The sequence below is a fragment of the Zootoca vivipara genome, chromosome 4 (assembly GCF_965207765.1).
Source record: "Zootoca vivipara chromosome 4, rZooViv2.hap1.1, whole genome shotgun sequence".
NCBI classification, from domain to species: Eukaryota; Metazoa; Chordata; class Lepidosauria; order Squamata; family Lacertidae; genus Zootoca; species Zootoca vivipara.
The window spans coordinates 90267838-90288602 of record NC_142587.1 but is presented as its reverse complement, the minus strand read 5'-3'; the positions used below and the strand labels follow the sequence as shown (position 1 = coordinate 90288602).

General features: G+C 46.8%; 1 protein-coding gene across 2 annotated transcripts in view; it reads right to left on the bottom strand.

Annotated features, from left to right (window-relative positions):
* The window catches only part of NOX4 (NADPH oxidase 4), a 91731-nt gene that overhangs the window by 25048 nt on the left and 45918 nt on the right, over positions 1-20765 (bottom strand). For both annotated transcript variants that reach the window (XM_035116490.3, XM_060273886.2), the window contains exons 12-13: positions 19815-19875; positions 4047-4128 (exon numbers count right to left, since the gene is read on the bottom strand). In XM_035116490.3, coding sequence (XP_034972381.3) covers positions 4047-4128; positions 19815-19875 — 143 coding nt within the window. The remainder of the gene's footprint in view (positions 1-4046; positions 4129-19814; positions 19876-20765) is intronic.

The window sequence follows — 20765 nt, the reverse complement described above, 5'->3', positions numbered from 1 at the left end:
TACTGATGGTAGGGGGACGTGGGTGGCGCTGTGGGTTAAACCACAGAGCCTAGGGCTTGCCAATCAGAAGGTCGGCAGTTCAAATCCCCGTGACGGGGTGAGCTCTCATTGCTCGGTCCCTGCTCCTGCCAACCTAGCAGTTCCGTGCGCTGCTCTGGTACGCCAGAAGCGGCTTAGTCATGCTGGCCACATGACCCAGAAGCTGTACGCTGGCTCCCTCGGCCAATAAAGCGAGATGAGCAGCGCAACCCCAGAGTCAGTCACGACTGGACCTAATCATCAGGGGTCCCTTTACATTTACATTTACCGATGGTAGGGCTTTTCTGTGCGCTGCTCTGGTTTGCCAGAAACGGCTTAGTAATGCTGGCTACATGACCCGGAAGCTGTATGCCGGCTCCCTTGGCCAGTAAAGTGAGATGAATGCCGCAAACCCAGAGTCGCCTGTGACTGGACTTAATGGTCAGGGGTCCCTTTACCTTACTGATGGTAGGAGCCACCTGACAATGGAACCAATTATTGGGGTTAGGGAGATTTCCACCTCCCTGGAGGTCCTCAAGGAGAGGCTATCTATAATCTTCTATCTATCTATCTATCTATCTATCTATCTATCTATCTATCTATCATCTATCAGCTGAGGATACTTTAGCTCAGGGGCTGAATTCTCTGATTCCAGGCCACATCATTTTTTTAGTATGGATCTCAGAAATCCAGAAAATTATATGCCCCAAAGCTCATGAGGATGCTTGGCACCATCCTGGGCACAAGGAGCCTTGGGAAATGCTGTTCCCAGGGCACCCAGCATTTCATTGGCACAGCATTCAACGTGCTGGAAGAGTAAATGGTAAAGCAATCAGTTTATACAGTCCACGCCAGAGATGAATTTGGCAATGAAATGTTCAATTGGTAATACAGTTGCAATTTCCCCCCTTAAGAGTATTATTTCTCAAATATCCAAATGCAGAAACATATATGCATTATGTACACCGAATCAGACTGTTGGTCCATCTATTGCAGTATTGTCTACTTTGACTGGCAGTGGCTCTCCGGGGTTTCAGGCAGCAGCAGCTTTCCCCAGCCCTACCTAGAGACATCTGGGACATGTTGCACGCCAGGCAGAAGCTCCACCGCTGAGTTACAGCCCTTACAATCCTAATCTGGAACAGATTATTAACTTCCCTCTGCAATGTTCCAGGCCACAACCTAAGGGATCGTTCATTATTCAGTTTTTAAAGTATGTGGCAGGTCTGTGCACTGGATTTGGCCAAAGCCTGGACCAAATTGAGCTGATTCAGGGAAGATCCAGGCTCTGGCTGAATCAGGTGGTGACAGACATGGATTGCTCTGGGGCTGGGATTGGGTTGGCTGTTTTCTGGGTCGACCTGAGTCAGATCAGGTGTGTGTGTGTGGATGTGCCTAGTCCTGGCATGTGTTTGAATGAACCAGGGAAACATTTCAATTCAGAATGCTGTGAGGGCTTCCTTCTCAGAGCCAACAGCTCTGCTGTTTCTATCTCTGCTTCTGGAGCCAGTTAAGAACAGTTGCCCTGTTGGTTTTTGAAGCCATTCTTGGCAGTCATCTATCTGTTTTGATGAAATCTTTCTCTCTCTCTTTGGCCCAATCCCTCTTCCTTCTGTATTCTTCCAATGCTCGGCTTCCCTGGTCTTGATCCTCCGCTCAATCTGGCCCTGCTGTGTTCCAGAGAACCTTCTCCCCTTCATCTCATGCCACCTGGAACAACCTCCTCACATCTTCCCACTGCACTGTTTCATCTCAAATTTGTGGCAAAAAATGCCCTCTCCCTTCCCCCTTCAGCTTTCTTCATTTCAGTTTTTTGTTTTTTTAAATCCAACCTCGGTGTATTTTAACTAAACTCAACGTGCGAAAAAAAGAAATATTCACACAGTTGAATAGCAGCAATAAAGGCTGCTGTGAGGACAAACACAATGCAGTTGATAAAGCATACTGACTACATGAAGTACTACAGATGATGATGATGATGATGATGATGATGATGATGATGATACTAAAACATCATCAGAGAAGGAGGAGGAGGAGGAGGAGGAGGAGGAGGAGGAGGAGGAGGAGGAGGAGGAGGAGGAGTTTGGATTTGATATCCCACTTTATCACTACCTGAAGGAATCTCAAAGCTGCTAACATTCTCCTTTCTCTTCCTCCCCCACAACAAACACTCTGTGAGGTGAGTGCGGCTGAGAGACTTCAAAGAAGTGTGACTAGCCCAAGGTCACCCAGCAGCTGCATGTGGAGCAGCGGAGTCGAGAACCCGGTTCACCAGATTATGAGTCTGCCACTCTTAACCACTACACCACACTGGCTCTCAAGCAGAACCATCCTATGTCCACTCAGTTGGTTCAATGGGACTTCCTTTTGAGCATGCATAGGACTGAAGTCACACTTCTAGTAAATGTTCATCAGCACTATATATTCTATAAAATGCATGAGGATTTCTTTGCTGTTCCAGGCTCACTTCCTGCTTGCAGCGGCTCAACCTCTCCTTCATTGAACACCCAACCCACAAACATGGCTAAATATCATTGAATGGCAGTAATAGACACCTTCTGTTCTAAACACAAGGGAGGTGCAAAGAGCTTCTCTCTGAGAGACAGTGTGGCAGTAGCTGAGGAGAGGCGCTGAAAGACCATTTTGCAATCCTATCTCCTTTTCAGGTCTTTTAGATGTGGCAGCCATTTTGTGCTATGCCATGCTCCCATGGCAGCCATCTTGCGACTAGAGCTCATGGCACTTTCACAAAAATCCAGATAGATCCACCAGCCCAAACATGTTGGTGGCCTCCGACTATATAAATACACAGATCGATGTAGACCAAGTAAACCAAGAGAAGATACAAGAAAAGCAGGGTCCTGTTACCCCATATCTGTGCTACCTCTTAGTGAGCATGGCAGTTGCCATTTTGGCTACCTAAGGGGCAGCACACAGAGAGATCGTTTGGAACTGAAATACAGAGTAGGTATAGAGAAAGCCAGGTCTCAAGCATGCCAGAGGGTGGATCTTCATACAGGGAGAAATATGCTATAAATAAGTTATAAATTAAATCGTTATAACAAAATAGGAAAAACCGCAATGTAAAATCACATAGAAAAGTTTTGTGCTCTACAGCGCCATCTGGTGCCGCATGTTTATAACACATTTAAAACACTGGGGTTTTTTTACTAGTGTAGCTGAGTCCCAAGTGCAGAACCTGGAATGGGGTTATGCAGATGAGAAAATGGAGCTATGCGGATGAGATGAGGCTTCCTTATCAAAGGCTATAGGTCGCCAGGGGCAGGGGGCAGATTTAGCCCCCATTCCTCAAAGGATGTATTTCTGTATGGGGAAAAATAAAATAAAAACCACTCCATTTTGGGATACTGCTACGCTGAGGTCAAAACCGAACCTCCATCACTGACAGTGTGACCCAAAGACATCATGCATGCCTTGCCTGATAGGAAAAAAAACCTCAAGATCTTTGCAGCATGTGAAGCCCCCTCCCCCACAGCCCTTGATAATGACGGACACCTTGTTAATTAACAATAAAAGTGGCATCTGATTCTGATGGGCGCGTTCTAATTACGGGTGCACTCTCACCTATCTCTGTCTTACCTCTCTTTCTTCTGAAAACAAGCAAGCTCTCATTAGAAGGTGTCTCTGTTTACGACTTGGCTGCCGCAAAAACCAGGTTCCTGATTCAGTCGGCTTGCATGTTTCAATCGTTGTAGCAGGCTGTGATGTCTGTGTGCGTGCGTGCGGCACCTACCTAGGATGCCTTGTTAAAAATCCAGGAGTGTCTATCATCACGAGAGAAGGAATACCAAAAGATACGCAGAGGGATTAACCTAACTAGACCCTTCCCTGTGTCGATGCACAACGTCAAGCAAAGCAAGATGCAGTCCAGACGCCGAGATCAGTGGCTTATCCATCAGTCTGGGAGCGCAGAGACCAATCTCTTTTGCACCACGGGAAACCACAGGACAAAACGTGCCTTTTTTACTTATCTAATTCTTCCGAAGGAGAAGGTAACGTTTACTTACTTAGGATAATGCCTCTGCTGGAAGACCGGCAGGATCTCAGCATCCCAGGTGGAATGTAGGAACAGCAGGTCCCGAAACCTCTCTGTCAAACAGCAATAACAACAAAAATGATGCAGCGTTTTGTTGCAGAAGGTCATGGGCTGTATCCAACTAGCTCAACTGCATCGGTGCAAGGCTTTTATCATATGTGGTGGACTTGTAAGGTAATAAAAGCTTTCTGGGAGATGATATACAATGAAATGAAAAAGAAATGCTTGAAATAACCTTTGTTAAGGAACCAGAAGGTTTTTTTATTAGGAATTATAGGTACCAGCATCCCAAAGGAACAGAAAAGACTTTTTATGTATGCAACAACAGCCGCCCGGATGCTACTAGCCCAGAGATGGAAGGAAGATGAAGTCCCTACCAGAGAGGAGTGACAAACCAAGCTGATGGGCTATGCCGAGATGGCAAAACTGACTGGAAAACTCAGAACCCAAGAGGACAGAAAACATTATAAAAGAATGGGGGGAGGGGAGGGGAATTATAAGTTATTTAGGAGACCACTGTAAGCAGATGGAAACATTACCGGTAGCAGGATTGTTATTTCGCTCGTAGTGTAACAATTACCATGGATAATATGGCTTGATATAAAAACTGGAGCATGGAAGAATATGTAGTATTAAATGTTGAAAATGGGACCCCATGGAGGGGGTTGGGGGAAAGTCCTGAGATTCGGAGGAATCTCTCTATGTGGATATAATTTTCGATTCTTTGTTTATACTGTAACTCTGTACAGTGGTACCTTGGTTTACGAACTTAATCCATTCCGGAAGTCTGTTCTGAAACCAAAGCGTTCCTAAACCAAGGATTTCCCATAGCAGCGTGCTTTCCCATAGCAGCGGGGGACTCGGTTTACAAATGGAACACACTCAACAGGAAGAGAAACATGTTCTGCTTCCAAGGCAGAAATCCCAAACCAAAACACTTACTTCAGGGGTGTTTTGCAGCGTTCTTAATAGAAGTTGTTCATAAACTAAGCTGTTCTTAAACCTAGTGTCAGGGATTATTGCGACTACTCCTGAGTAACGACCTTCCACATGCTTGTCTTTCAAAGGTCTTTATTAGTGCACAGTATTTACAGTGTAGTGAGCGGTCGGTTTCATGTCTCCTCATTCCGAATCAGAATCCGGCACTGCCCCCTTCCGTGATTTGGACCAACATAAAAGCCTCGGGACAGTGAATCTCCTCCCCTTTCTCCTCCTCCTCAATTCCGGTGTCGGGGGGAAGGGTCTGCGTTCTGCCTGTGTCCTCTCCTCTCTTCCCCTCTTCCTCTCTTCCTGCCTGTGGAGCAGGGGCTCCTGGATGTTGCCAGAGGTCTGGCACTCCCTTTCCGTCTCCTGACTTTCCTCATCCGTCCCTTCACTTTCATGACTGCTTGGAGATGGGCTGCTTCGGATGAAAGGGGGGTTCTCTATAAGCCCTCCCCCTTACACCTAGGTACCACTGTATTCGTAAAACCAAATAAAAATGAATTTTTTATATAAAAAAACCAGCTCCAGAGGTTTGGGTGGGGGGGGGGAGATGGGGGAAGTTTTGTTGAGGAAGCGTAATTCCTTGTGTTGATGGGATGAGTTTCTTGGATGCCACCCCAGGCCTGCATGCCGGTACATAAGAAGAAGAAAAACACAAAAATCCACAGTTGGGCAATACCAACCAAAATGTCAGTAAACAATGACAAAGTTTTTACAGCAGCCAGGCTATTCCTGTCCAGGAACTGTTGTAGCTGGAGAAACAGAAGCTAGGAAATGGCACTGCTTGCCACAGAGGACACTTGGGCCACCAGTGACAAAGACCAGTATCCAGGAGTACCCCCAAACCACACGCTTGCGCCTTCGGAAGGAGAGCAACCCCATCCAGAACAGGCAACTTGTGGACCCACCTACCCAAAGAACCTCCATCACCAAGATGGCCGCCACCTCCACCACCAAGAACCTCCACCACCAAGATGGCAGCCAACATGCAGCCACCACCAAGATTGCTGCCGGGCATGCGTAGAAGCGACTTCCGGTGCCGCTCTGCCCGATTTCCGGTGCCCACACATGGGAAGAGCGGCCCCGGAAGTTGCTTCTACGCAACTTCCAGAGCTGTGCCGCTGCTGATCTCGCATTTTTCAGCGGGAGACTTGGCAGGTATGGTCTCCCTCCCCTCCCAGCTCAGCGCCACACTGGTGAAGAAAATACTCTCCCCCCTCGCCACAACTTCTGCTGATCTGCATATTTACCGGGGGGGGGATTAAAAACAATATTGAGCTGCACTAAATCCAGACACTCCCATAGAGTTGTGGTACCTGACACTCCTGAGCCATTGATAAAATAAAATTAGACCAAACGGCAAATTAGCAGTCTTGAGAAATTTGGCCCCTAGACACTTCTAGCTGTGAGGTTTTTTTTCATTAGCCTTCAGTTCTCACAAGCAGATGTCCACGGGAAACTTGCAAGCAGAACCTGAGTGCAACATCTTTCTCCTTACCTATGATTTTCCACAACTGCTATTCAGAGACCTGTTGGCACTGAGAGTGGAAATAGAACATAGCCTTCATAGTTAGCCTCATCCTCCATTGATTTGCCAAATCCTCTTTTAAAGCCATCCAAATTGGGGGACATCGAGTCTTCCTTTGCAAGAACAAATTCCATTGTGTGTGTGTGTGTGTGTGTGTGTGTGTGTGTGTGTGTGTTCTGGACTGTTTCTGTCTCTGGGTTTCTATGTGGTTTCAACGTGGGGATGCAACCCTTCCACCAAAATAAAAACAGTCACCTGTGTAACAAATGGAAAAGAAACAATGGCTCATATTATTCCCAAATTGCTTACTCTAGAGTCACACTATTAAAACTTGAGACCTTGCAGACACCAGATATGATCCACAGCTTTGCAGCTGATCAGCACACAGCCTGGAGTCAATATTCTCTGAGCAATTCCCTGAGCTGAAACACACACACACACACACACACACACACACACACACACACACCACCACCACCACCACCACCACCACCAAAAGCACTTTGAAAACTCCTTCAGTTTCATCTTCCTGGATTGCAGCTTCAAATCGGGGCAAGCGGCAGAGGGAGGGGGAGAATCTTGCATGACTTCTTCCCGTTTGTATTTTGAGATAGGCAGTCTGATATTTAGCGGAAGAAGGATGGAGAAATAGAGTGGATAAGAGAGATATCTGAGAGCTTATCCACAATTCCCCTTGTCCCGTAGAATTCCCCCCCCCCAGGGGAAAACAGCTCCACAGCACTCAATAATAATTAAATTTTATTATTTGCTAGATTGGAGTAAACAGCGATTTGAGTTTCCCCCGGATTTCCCTCTGTTCCGATTCATCACCAAAGAATGGGTTTTCCCTTGGGGAGGAGTGGGGCAAGAGGAAAACCTGCAGAGAACCATGCTTTCTAGGGACAGTTCAAGCTGCAAGAAGTTGCAAGAAAGCTTTGAGGAAGAGGAAGGCTCCCATTCACTGTTCAGTGGACCTGTCTGGCTGGAAAAGCTGAAAAGTCTCTCTTTAAATGCTTTCATTCAGCAGCTGCTTTGAAGCGAACGGGGCAGTGTGTACAAGCATCAGACCCCAGCTGGATTCCAATTAAACTTCCTGTTCACATTAACTTGGAGAGTCTGCTGGGATGGGTGGTCATGCATTTTCCCAAGACCTGGTCTCTTTGGAGGTTCCATTTCCTGCTAACAGCTGACTGGAGTGCAATGCTGAAATCCTTGAGAATCGTTTGTTGTGGGAAACTCTTTCTCCTAACAAAGAAAACAAAACGGAATGAACCTTCTCCCAGCCCCCTCTGGGCAAGAGAAGCAGGAAATGTTCTGTCTAGGGAGAAGAGCCCTTTGATGAATTACCTCGGCAGATTCCCCTCCTTGAGGAGGCTGCCCATCGTAGATAGTGAAAAGTTTTTCTTCTCTCGTAAAAGCAGAAATCAGGGCCATCCAAGGAAGCTGGATATTGGGAGAGTCAGGTCAGTCCTTTGGTATTTCATCTTGAAAAGATTATTTATGTATGCGTCAAAAGCTGCAAGAATGCTTTCTGCCCAGAAATGGAAGGAAGAGAAAGTATCAACAAAAGAAGAATGGATGATCTCTTAGGATCTGTTACTCGCAAGTAGCAGAGACACATGGCCAGCTGGCATGTTCTCTCCCTCCTGGTCGATCGTTCGGGAGCTTCAAAAGCTTTCTTCAGCCCTAACATCATAGCGACTGATGCCAACTGACATCAGCACACTTACAGATCTGCAGAGTTTGCGCAATTGCGTAACAGAACTCAGTAGCTCAGCATTTGGCTAATCTATGTTTATTTACATATAAACACACACGGAGCACTGCAACATGGCTCCCTCTCTCTCTCTCTAGCATCAGACAGCAAAGAGAAAGAACAAAGGACATTAGTCCCACTTCAAGAAACACAGCAACATCCTGTTTCCGTCACTTCTGACTCTGTGGAATGTAAACATATACCATCATGTGATAGACAACAATCCCATGAATGCAAACACGGGGAATGAATCTCCAACATAATCAAGATGATGGACTGTGCCGAAATGGCAAAAATGACCGAGAAGATCAAACACCAAGATGACAAGAAATTTAGTAAAGAGTGAGATCACCGTAGAAATTTAGAAACATTAGCAGGATTGTTATAACACTTAAAATGTGACAAGGCTAAAATTGAAAATGGATATAAAACAAATTTGAAGAATGTAATTAGATGCAGTAGAAAGAAATAGAGAAACATTGGAAACTAGGGACCGGGACCTGGGGATTCAAGTAATCTCAGATGTATAAAAAATTGAAAATGATTTAATTGTATAAGGATACTGTTAAAAATGGAAATATATATATATTTAAAAAGAAAGAGTCAAGGCAGATAAGTACTTCTTCACCAGGCACATGGTTAAGAGATGGAATTCGCTCCTTCAAGACAGTCAGAAACTTGGATGGCTTTAGAAGAGGGTTAGACATCCATGGGGAATAAGGCTGTCATGCCATGATGAAAAAAGTTTGCCTTGTTGGCCGCTGTGAAAACAGGATGCTAGATTTAGGTGAGCCTTGGGTCTGATTCTGCAGGGCTCTTGAGTTTTTAGGTAAATCCTACTCAGTTCAGTGAGGCTTGGTCCCAGGAAAGTGGCTTTCGGTTTGCAGCTTTCATTGTCCATTTTGTGCCTTCTCCAGCTCTTCCTACCTTATTTGAAAGGCCCATTGTTGATTCCAACTCAACACCAGGAAGAACTTAAGACAGGAGTGCCTGGCGTGCTCTGGTCCATGGGGTCACGAAGAGTTGGACACAACTAAACGACTAAACAACAACAAAGAATACTTACTTGGCTTGCATGGTTTTCTTAGAAATTCCCTACACAGCAGCTACAGATCTGTGAGTGGGCATGTGGCCAAGCAGAGATTTGCATACCTCTGGGGCTTGAATCTTGTGTTGTAAGCACAAAACGACATCTATTCCCATGAAAGAAGTGTGTTTGGGATTTATGTTGTGGCTGGCACAGAGAATTGCATTCCTTTTTAAAAAGATAATTGCTTTTTGAGTGTACACCTTGGAAGAAGCCCCACTGGGAACCAGTGCAGGATCAGTGAAGGAACAAAACCAGATGGAGGCAGGGAGTAAAAAGGCAGATGGCAACTAGCTGACCAATCTAGCACAAAGTCAAGAGGCATGCAACATTCTCCACTTCCTTCCTCTATTTTGGAGGTAGCTAGTACTATCCAGGACAGTTACGAGGACAGTGAGGGGAACCTTCTGCATGCAAAGCAGAACCTATTGTTGTTGTTTAGTCGTTTAGTCATGTCTGACTCTTCGTGACCCCATGGAGCAGAGCACGCCAGGCACTCCTGTCTTCCACTGCCTCCCGCAGTTTGGTCAAACTCATGTTAGTAACTTCGAGAACACTGCCCAACCATCTCCTCCTCTGTCGTCCCCTTCTCCTAGTGCCCTCCATCTTTCTCAGCATCAGGGTCTTTTCCAGGGAGTCTTCTCTTCTCATGAGGTGGCCAAAGTATTGGAGCCTCAGCTTCACGATCTGTCCTTCCAGTGAGCACTCAGGGCTGATTTCCTTAAGAATGGATATGTTTGATCTTCTTGCAGTCCATGGGACTCTCAGGAGTCTCCTCCAGCACCATAATTCAAAAGCATCAATTCTTCGGCGATCAGCCTTCTTTATGGTCCAGCTCTCACTTCCATACATCACTACTGCGAAAACAGTTGTTGTTGTTGGACTACAACTCCCATCACCCCTGACCACTGGTCCTGCTAGCTAGGGCTGATGGGAGTTGTAGTCCAACAACACCTGGAGACCCAAGTTTGAGAAACACTGACACCATAGAGCTTTGGCCCTTCCATTAGCAGAGGTGTGCAGGGCCTTTGACCTGCCTGGTGCAACCGAACTACAATTCCCATCAGCCAAAGCAGAAACTTTTCTCAACCAAGGGCCAGTGCACCTTATTGGGGCAGAGGACCACCACTGTGAAGGGTTGCTGAGGGAATGTTAATGAGCCAACACTTTATGCATGGGGGGAATATCTATTGGAGCCTGGAACCATGGTTGAAGTGGAAGACATGAAGATTTCTTGCAGGGACCATAACTTGTGACCAAGGATGCCATCACAGAGAGAGGCCATTCCAAAGAGCTGCCCCATGCTTGGAAAACCCAGCTCCTATTTTATTTTGTAATAGGATATTTATTAAAGTTTTTCATAATATAATAAGCTAACAACTGCCACAAAATACAAATAAATACAAAAAAACACACAAATAAACTGAGTAGCATATAGAGTCCTCTCTTAAAGGGACTTCTTAGCCCTTACCACCCACAGAAGATCGTAGCTCCTCCTTTCCTTTCTCCTCCCAGCCTCTCACCCAGGGAGATCAACATTTCCCTGTCTCCCGTCCAGTGCTCTCCATCAACCACCGACCACCCGCAGGAGTATGTGATCCCTGAACCTTAAAACAGACCCCAGACATAGGACTCCAAAGCGGGGTGGGAACAAAGACAGGAGACATAAGGAAGGAAGGGAAGGAGAAAAAGAAGAGAAAGAAAGAATAAAAAAAGGTGGGATATCGAGAAGTTGGGGTGATTGAGAGGCTGGAAACCCCAACTTCTCAGTCCTCCCACAGTGCCATAACAAAAGAGCGCAAAGCTTTTCTGGCTAATCTGGTGGAATCGCAGCAGAACTGTGCCACCCTGCAGAGCTCCTTTAGTAGATGTGCCAGGAGGCGCAGCGGCACTAATAAGCAGCAGGGGTGGCCCAGCTGGCAGCCACACACAGCAAACCCTTTCCATGTTTGGATTCAGCAGCACCTAAGCCCACCTTTCTGCCATTCTCCCTTCCTGTCGCGAGGCTGCCTTCCAATGCCTTATTTCTGAAGGGCATCAGTGTGTGGGATTGCTCATGTCTTTAGGGCGCTGGCAAGGTCCAAGATGAGGACATGAAAGGCACAAGGGGGCCACCGGGCTGCCATCCCACAGGTGTAAATATGCAAAGAGGCATCTGCCACACAGAGGGGGGAGAATTCACTGCTTGCAGATCCACCTCAGCTATGGGTGTGTGTTACATTTCTCATTCTCCGAGCATTGGGATTGGGGAGTGGGGGGATCGATTCAATTTGCATTCAAAGGTGAACCTATTTAATTTGCACTTTCTGAAACCATCTGCCAACTGCCATCCTTTGGAATTCGCAGCCATCCTTCGCAATCAGCACTTCTCTGGATGCTGCACATACCTGCCAAGTCTCCCGTATTCCCCGGGAAACGCCCGTTTTTCCGGCTGTCCCCAGCCGAAAAAACGGATTTTTTTTTGTTTTTCCCCGGTTTATTCTGGCGCGGCGGCCATTTTGGAACTGGGCGGAGCATGCTCAGAAGCGACTTTTGATGCTGCTTTGCCCAGTTCCACAATGGCTGCAGCGTGACTTCTGGTGTGGTGGCCATTTTGGAACAGGGCAGAGCAGCATCAAAAGTAGCTTCTGAACATGCTCCGCCCAGTTCCAAAATGGCGGCAGCGCTACTTCCGGTCTGCTACTTCTGGTCCAGTCCCTTATTTCTCAGGCCGGAACTTGGAAGCTATGATGCTGCAATGCAGCCGGCCGGCCAAGAAGAGGGTACAAAATTGCATATACCAGGGTTAAGTGTGCATAGAAATTCGTATCTTAGTGAAAACAGCGTGCAAGTATACATCTCATTAGTGAAAACTGCTTTGCAAGAAATGAGCATTTTAGGCAAGAGTGCATACAAAAATGACAGTATTAGGAGAAATGATCATCCAAAATACTGATGAATTTTCAAGAGGACTTAAAAAAAAACACCCACAAATTTATGTGGAAATGTGGAAAACTAAACTTAAGATCCAAAAATAGGAAAGTGAACCCTCTACATCAGGGGTCTCCAGACTACGGCCCGGGGGCCGGATGCGGCCCAATTGGCCTGCCAATCCGGCTCGCGAGGACCCCCGCCGCCCCCCCGCCGCCCGCTCTTATGGCGCGCGGCGCGGCAGCGCTCTTCCGGGTCAGGAAAAAAGCGCCGAAAATCCTTTGTGCGCATGCGTATGGGCCTCTCCCGACCCGGAAGAGGTCATTTCTGGTGCACTTCCGGGTCGGGGGAGGCCCATACGCATGTGCACCACGGATTTTCGGCGCTTTTTCCACCCTGGAAGCGCACTCCCCCCGCCCTCCGGCCCGCCGCGCGATCGGCGCGGTGGGAACCGGCCCAAACGCCGGTAAGTCTGGGGACCCCTGCTCTACATGAATGCTGTTGGGGGGAAGGAGGTGCAAACAGAAAACTGGAAGCTGCTTTATACAGAGTCAAGTTATCGTTCCAAAGAGCCTTTACTTGCCTGCTCTGCCTTGTCTCTGGCAGAGACCTTTGATATCACCTGCTACCTTTTTTTTAATAACATTGTTTTGATTTTTCCAAAAAATAAAAACAATACAAAAACAAAACAAAACAGAATGACTTCCCTCTAGTCCCTTCCTTGGTTCTATTATTTACCAACTTACTGCATGCCCATTATTAAATTTAAAACCTGTTTAAATTGTCTGTTATCCATTCATAACAAAATTACAAGTAATCTTAAAACCCTGCTAATGTATTAAGCTGCGTACAATGCTTTTGTATATATACAATAAACACCTTCCATTCTTCTTTAAATTTGGGGTATTACCTGTTACCTGATCCATTTGGAAACTGGAGATGCCTGGGACTAAACCTGGGGCCTCCCACATTGGTCACTGGTCCATCTAACTCAATATTGCCTGCACTAGCTGGCAGCAGCTATCCAGGGACTCAAGCAGGGGTCTTTCCCAGACTTACCTGGGAATGCCAAGAATTGAACCTGGAACCTTCTGCATGCAAAGCAAATGCTCAAGCCTCAAACCAGGAGTTGCAAATGTTCCACTGTTTGTTTGTTTGTTTCTTACAGCAGCTGAAACAGTTGTTCGGAGCTGCCACCCCCCATTTCCTCCCCTCTCCCAAATACCCATAAAATATAACTGCATAATCACATGAGTCATTCCATGGTGAATCTTTGACAAGAGGCTTGTCGAACCCCTCCCCTTCCCTGCGTTCCATCATTCTGGTTAAAACAGTTTTGTCTAGACAAGCTTTCCTATATAGGTTTTTCTGCTGAACCAACATTCCTGAACCAATGGGTGGGTAACCCAGTGCACCTGGCACCCTTATCTCAGAGCATCCAGACATGGGGGATGTGCTGCTCAAGACACGAGACCGAGCACTGTGCAATCTAACCCGTTGTTTACATTGCCCCGGCACAATCCCCCTTGAGCAATGCTTGGGGACACCCTGTCATTCCAGAGGCACCGCAATGGGAAAATAGGCCACCAGGACGGGCGCCATGCATTTTACCCTCTGCACTTCCGTAACTCATGGCTCCTCGTTGTGAAAACAAGCTGACCCACTCGGCCATGAAGCTCACTGGGTGACCTTTGACCGTCACTGCCTCTCAGCTTAACCTACCTCACAGGGTTGTTTTGGGGATTAAATGAGGAGCGAGCAGCGCCGTCCTAAACGCCCCTGTCGCCATGGTGCGCCGGATCTCTCTGGCACCCTTCCGCTCTGTTTCCCAGCGCTGTGGGCGGGTGTGCGCGGCGGGCGGGCGGGGAGGCACAGCGCGATCTCTCCGGCGCCCTCCCGCCCCGTTTCCCAGCGCGGTGGGCAGGTGGGCGCCGCCCGCAGCTGCGCAGCGGACCGGCGGACCAGCCGGCCAGCGGGCGGGCGCAGCTCACGGCGCCCTCCTGGCAGGCCGGCGCCATGGTGCCCTGCGCCACCGGGGGTCTACGACGAGCCGGCCCTGGGAGTGAGTGCACCAGGTACACCACCTTGAGCTTAGAGAAAAAGATGGGATATAAATACTACTACTACTACTACTAGTAGTAGTAGTAGTAATTGATTATTTATACCCCGCCCATCTGGCTGGGTTTCCCCAGCCACTCTGGGCGGCTTCCAACCGAATATTAAAAACAGTACAGCATCAAACATTTAAAACTTCCCTAAACAGGGGCGCCTTCAGTTGTCTTCTAAAAGTAAAATAGTTGCTTATTGCCTTGACATCTGCTGGGAGGGTGTTCCACAGGGCGGGTGCCACTACCGAGAAGGCCCTCTGCCTGGTTCCCTGTAACCTCACTTCTCACAATGATATTATTATTATTATTATTGACAATAAACAACAGAGATACAATTATTTATTTATGCCTCTTACTCTATTCTTCTCCCTCTCTGGGAGTAACTCCTGTAAAGTTGTTTTGTTTTGTTTTTAACACTGAAAGAAAAATGAAGCTCTTGCAGAAGGAAGCTCGAAGACAGATTAAGGTGATAATTGCTTGATCTGTGTTTGTTTACCACCGTTCATTAGAAGTTTTTTTTCTCCTTTAAAAAATCACAAGCAATTAATGAAAGTTGGCTAATGAGCAGGCCTCATTCTGAAGCCACAGTCTTATTTCTCGGACCCCCTGCCCGCCCACTAACTCCTGGACCCCCACCAGCTTGGATCCCAACGCTGTCAAACTGTGGTCACTATCGATTACGTGCTTCAGTTCTTCAGCAGCTCTAATCACATCTCTTGGGTTGCGGAGGATGATGCATTGCTCAGCGAACAGCTCTGACTTTTTATCGCTAAATCAGTGCAAGCAGCAAAGGACCTCAGTAGCCTTCCAAGCACAGCCCCTACTCAGTAGGGCCAGCCAGCCCCAGGGTTGAGGGGTCCCTCAGAAAGGTACTGGCCACTGTTGGCCACCGTGATTTGTGGCAGATGCTTGCTGTTGTTGGGGTGGTTTTTTTACCCACAATGCACCAGAACTCTGGCACTTCCAGAGAAGTGCATTGTGGGAAATTCAGATGGTAGACGCCAAGTTCTGTCATTGATGGTTCAGAGGTGCTAGTCAGCAGCCAGAACTGGGAAACGTCCGTGATTTGGAGAGTTGCCATCAGTTGAGACAGAGAGAGAAGAGTGGGCTAAGCAAATGAATGGCTGATTCAGTATTCAGTATTAAGGTGTACCACACTTTCAATTGGCAAGAAAACTTCTAGATGTAAAATCTGTGCTCTGCCACTCTGCCTCATATATTGGCAATCTTTCAGGGCTGTACCCAGCTAGAGTTGACTCATTGGAATAAATGGCCCTAAGTTAGTTATGCCTACCAATTTCAGTGGGTTTACTCTGAGTAGGAGTAGCATGATACATGACTAGCAAGATTTGTTTGTTTTTTTAAAATGGGTAGTAGGGTTTAAACTCCTATAGCCTAGAAGCCCTCCTCCAGAGTCTACTGGTCCCAGTTGCAGTTATTTGTTGCTATTAGAAGTGCACTCTGCACATGCTCAGTTGAGGAACATTTGTTGATGTCCCAGGACTAAGCTGCAGCACAAACTCGTGCTCTCACACACAGCTCAGATGCTGACCCCAGGCACAAATTTTGCTGTGAACATATGTGTTACATAGGGAAGGACCTGGGGAATTATTCCACGCAGCATGAAGCGAGTCTTGCAAGCAAAACTATCAGATTAGCACCCATCCTAATTATTCTGTGTACTATATAGTTTCTATTGTAGTAGACTGTGCAATGTCGTACAAACATACCTTATAGTATTAATGTCAGCCTGAAATATATTTAGAAAAGGAAGCAGGAGGGAGGTTAGAATATTGCTCAGATTTGCAGAATGCTTTTTTATGTAGTGTTTTCCTGGCTGTTGCATTCTTGGAAAGTAAAGACAAGCCCTCTGGCCACAGCTGTCTTCTAAGGATGCCAGCCTTAAAACAAACATTACATGGTACTAAAAGGTGCCGCAAAGGGATGCAGATCAAATAAAGGTGCAAAATGAGTTGGAAACAAGTGACGTTATCTACAAAATATTTACCACAGCTAAGCAGTCATGAAATTAAAAGATGCCTGCTTCTTGGGAGAAAAGCAATAACAAACCTAGACAGCATCTTAAAAAGCAGAGACATCACCTTGCCAACAAAGGTACGTATAGTTAAAGCTATGGTTTTCCCAGTAGTGATGTATGGAAGTGAGAGCTGGACCATAAAGAAGTCTGATCGCCGAAGAATTGATGCTTTTGAATTATGGTGCTGGAGGAGACTCTTGAGAGTCCCATGGACTGCAAGAAGATCAAACTTATCCATTCTGAAGGAAATCAGCCCTGAGTGCTCACTGGAAGGACAGATCGTGAAGCTGAGGCTCCAATACTTTGGCCACCTCATGAGAAGAGAAGACTCCCTGGAAAAGACCCTGATGTTGGGAAAAATGGAGGGCACAAGGAGAAGGGGACGACAGAGGACGAGGTGGTTGGAGAGTGTTCTCGAAGCCACCAACATGAGTCTGACCAAACTGCGGGAGGCAGTGGAAGACAGGAGTGCCTGGCATGCTCTGGTCCAGGGGTTCACGAAGAAAGAGTCGGACACGACTGAACGACAGAAGAAGAAGAAGAAGAAGAAGAAGAAGAAGAAGAAGAAGAAGAAGAAGAAGAAGAAGAAGAAGAAGAAGAAGAAGAAGAAGAAGAAGAAGAAGCTTTCATGGGCAGAAGAAAGTAGCACAGGTCATGTTCATGAATGCAATGATGGTACTTAGCACCTTCATGGTACACAAACCACATGTGTTTTGCAGTCAGCTCCCAGGCTGTTGTAGCAATTTATGGGGTATCAGGCCCTGTGAGGCTCTTCTTCATATCCTCATTCCTGCCCACACCACTCCCCAGACTGGGAGGCAGGGCAGGTGAGTAGGAATACCTTGATCCAAGTGGTCCCATGAGCCTATCTCATCAAAGTGATGCAGGACCTGGTCACATGGCAAGCATGATTTGTGTGTGTTTGTGTGTGTCAGGGTGTGTGTGCTGTGCATGCCCTCAGGGCTATCACACAGCCAGAGTAACTGACCTACCGGTAAGTAAAACCTGTTATTTGAACACCCTCCTCTGTCAACCCTTACAGAGGGTTACCCACACAGAGTTTGCCGCAGCAAAAAGATACAAAGAGAGATTTGTGTCACCTTAAGGACTAATGAATTGTGTCATGTGCTAAGCCAGAAATGAGCAAACTGTGGACCTCTAGATGCTGTGGTGCTAATATGCATATATTAATCTGTTTGCTCCCCATGCCAGGCCTGATCAATGGGAACTTTGCTTCAATGGGACCTTTTTCTGTAGAACTCCAGAAGTTGTTGAACTCCAGCTTCTATGGATCAAGCTGGCTGGGGATGATGGGAATTGGAGCCCGGAATATCTGGAGGGCCACAGGTTGCCCAAAACCTGATGTAAGCTTTTTCTTGAACTAGAAACTAGATAGATACATCTACAGACAGATAAATATTGGGCTGGATACAGCAAAGTCGATGTGCTAGTGGGAGCCAGCACGAGTCCCGCTAGTGCAACAGGACTTGCCCCCTCCTTCCCTCTGTGCATCCCCCCCCATGTCCCTGCTCCCCCAAATTGGCTCTGCAGGGTCAGGACAACCCCCAGTTCAGCAGGCAGGCGAAGAAAATGGGAGATCATGCTGTTGACCAAGCAGAGATGGTTCTGCCGATGGCAGGTTTGTGTTGAATTCCACCCACTACTCTGAACAGCAGCGTAAAAGCACAGTTTATGACAATTCAATTAGAGCTTGAAAGGGTGCAAACCGACCCTTCACTGCAACCGGTAATAACAGGGGTTGGCAACCTAAGGCCCATGGACCACAAGCGGCCTGCGGAGGTGGTTTAACTGGCCCACGAGTTGCCTCCGAACTGAGTCACCCGCTCGGTGAGTCCCTGCACACTGTGCTAAACAGGGACTTGCTTCCGCGGCACCGGAAATTGCGTCTGCGCAGACGCAGGCACTGAAAATCATGGGGGGGGCGCGTGCGATCTGGCCCATGGAGGGATCTCTGCTGGAGTGATGCGGCCCAGCCAAGGTAAACCTTGCCGACCCCTGGGTAATATAGTAATCATCTTAGCCAAGGAAAATGAGAATACAATCAGCCACTGAGGCTGTTGGCCTCCATTTATATATGTGGGTCCCACCACCACCCAATTTCATCCTCCTCCTCCACCACCACCACACACTCACCCATGACTCAAGTTTGAGCAAATTTCATTTCATACTCCCCTTGCTATCCAGCCTTTCGAATTCCCCTCCCCGCAGGAGGTTGTGGACTCTCCTTCCTTGGATACTTTTAAGCAGAGTTTGGATGGTCATCTGTCATGGATGCCTTAGCTGAGATTCCTGCATTGCAGGGGGTTGGGCTAGATGACCCTTGGGGTCCTTTCCACCTCTACGATTATACGAAAATTCCTCAATTTCTGCAGAGGCCCAGTGGACCCCAGTGACGTTCTCACAGCCCGAGAGAAGCATATCGGAACATGAAAGCAACTCCGTAATCTCAGCATGACATAGGTGTTAACTAACCTGGAAGCCAACCAAGCGGCTGGCATTAAAAATCCCCTTATCTAGCAAATGCACATTTCAGCAATGACTTCCGCAGCCACCGCATGTGGCCCAAAGGCAAGCAGGTTGCTGCACACGGAAAATAATATTTTGAAAGGAAGAAAGAAAATATCCAAGACATGGACGTATTATTAACGATTAGCATGACAATCAGAACAATTCGCCAGGACTCAAAACAACAACAACAACAACAAAGAGATATGTATAAGCACAGCTGAATGAAGCCATCAGCACAACCACAATAGAAATTGCCCGGGGGGGTGGGGGGCAAGCCCCTTGCAATCATGCTCTAAGCAGTGTATGATTTGGAATTGCCATCTAGAATCATAGAATCATAGAGTTGGAAGAGGCCACAAGGGCCATCCAGTCCAACCCCCTGCCAAGCAGGAAACACCATCAAAGCATTCTTGACATATGCCTGTCAAGCCTCTGCTTAAAGACCTCCAAAGAAGGAGGCTCCACCACACTCCTTGGGAGCAAATTCCACTGCCGAACAGCTCTTACTGTCAGGAAGTTCTTCCTAATGTTTAGGTGGAATCTTCTTTCTTGTAGTTTGAATCCATTGCTCCGTGTCCGCTTCTCTGGAGCAGCAGAAAACAACCTTTCTCCCTCCTCTATATGACATCCTTTTATATATTTGAACATGGCTATCATATCACCCCTTAACCTTCTCTTCTCCAGGCTAAACATACCCAGCTCCCTAAGCCGTTCCTCATCTAGATGGAAGCTGCTGAGGAAAGGGGGTTTCAGGTCAAAGTCATCTGTTAAGAGAGAGATTAAACCAACATTCACCTACCTGTCCAGTCGCCAACGACCTTAACATGGACTCCAAAAGTTGCTTCGGAAGCTGTTGGGCACTGGGGGGGGAGGGGGGAATAAAATGAAGCATGTTGATATGCAGTTGTTGGGGGGGGGGAGTAATTAGCAATACATCAATAACATGTGAAGGCCTCTTCTTTTCTTGCAATAAGATTTTTATTTAGATTTCCCTGTAATACGAGATAAGATTACAACTGAGACAAAACAAAACAAAAGAGAATCGAAAGTGAAAAGAGATAATAGAGAAAAAGAGAGAGAAAAGAGAAAAAGAGATGGGGGGAAGCAAAGCAGAAACAGAGAAACATTAGCAAAAAAATTACAAAAGAGAGACTTCTGATTTCTATTCTATCATTTCTATTCTAATTTGCTGGTCACACACTAGAAGAAAATATTACTTCAAACCATCTATCAATACGAACTATCTACTCTACTTTCTGTTAAACAATATTTCCTCTAAATTACAGGGTCTTTTTAAAAAATGGAAATGGGATACTGGACATTTATTTGAATGAATGAGAGGATGCTTGGTTACACACACACACACACACACAGAGAGAGAGAGAGAGAGAGAGAGAGAGAGAGAGAGAGAGAGAGAGAGAGAGAGAGAGAGATCCCCCTGAAAAGGCACAAGACGAAAGAGCCCACAAAAACCAGAGCTGCCTGGCCAGAAAAGAGAATTATGCAGAAATGCAGAATTTGGTATGGGAGGAAGAACCGTAGGTCCCAGGTACCCAATAAAAAACAGCGACCAACAGGTACTAGGTGATGGGAAAGATCTATCTTCTCCTGAGACCCTGGAGAGCTGTCATCAGTCAGATTACACTGACTAGATAGACAAGCATCCTGATTAATGTAAGGTAGCTTCCTTTGGGACATAGCATCAATTATCTTAAGAGTCCCTTGTTTTCATTTTAAAGACAGAGCCCTC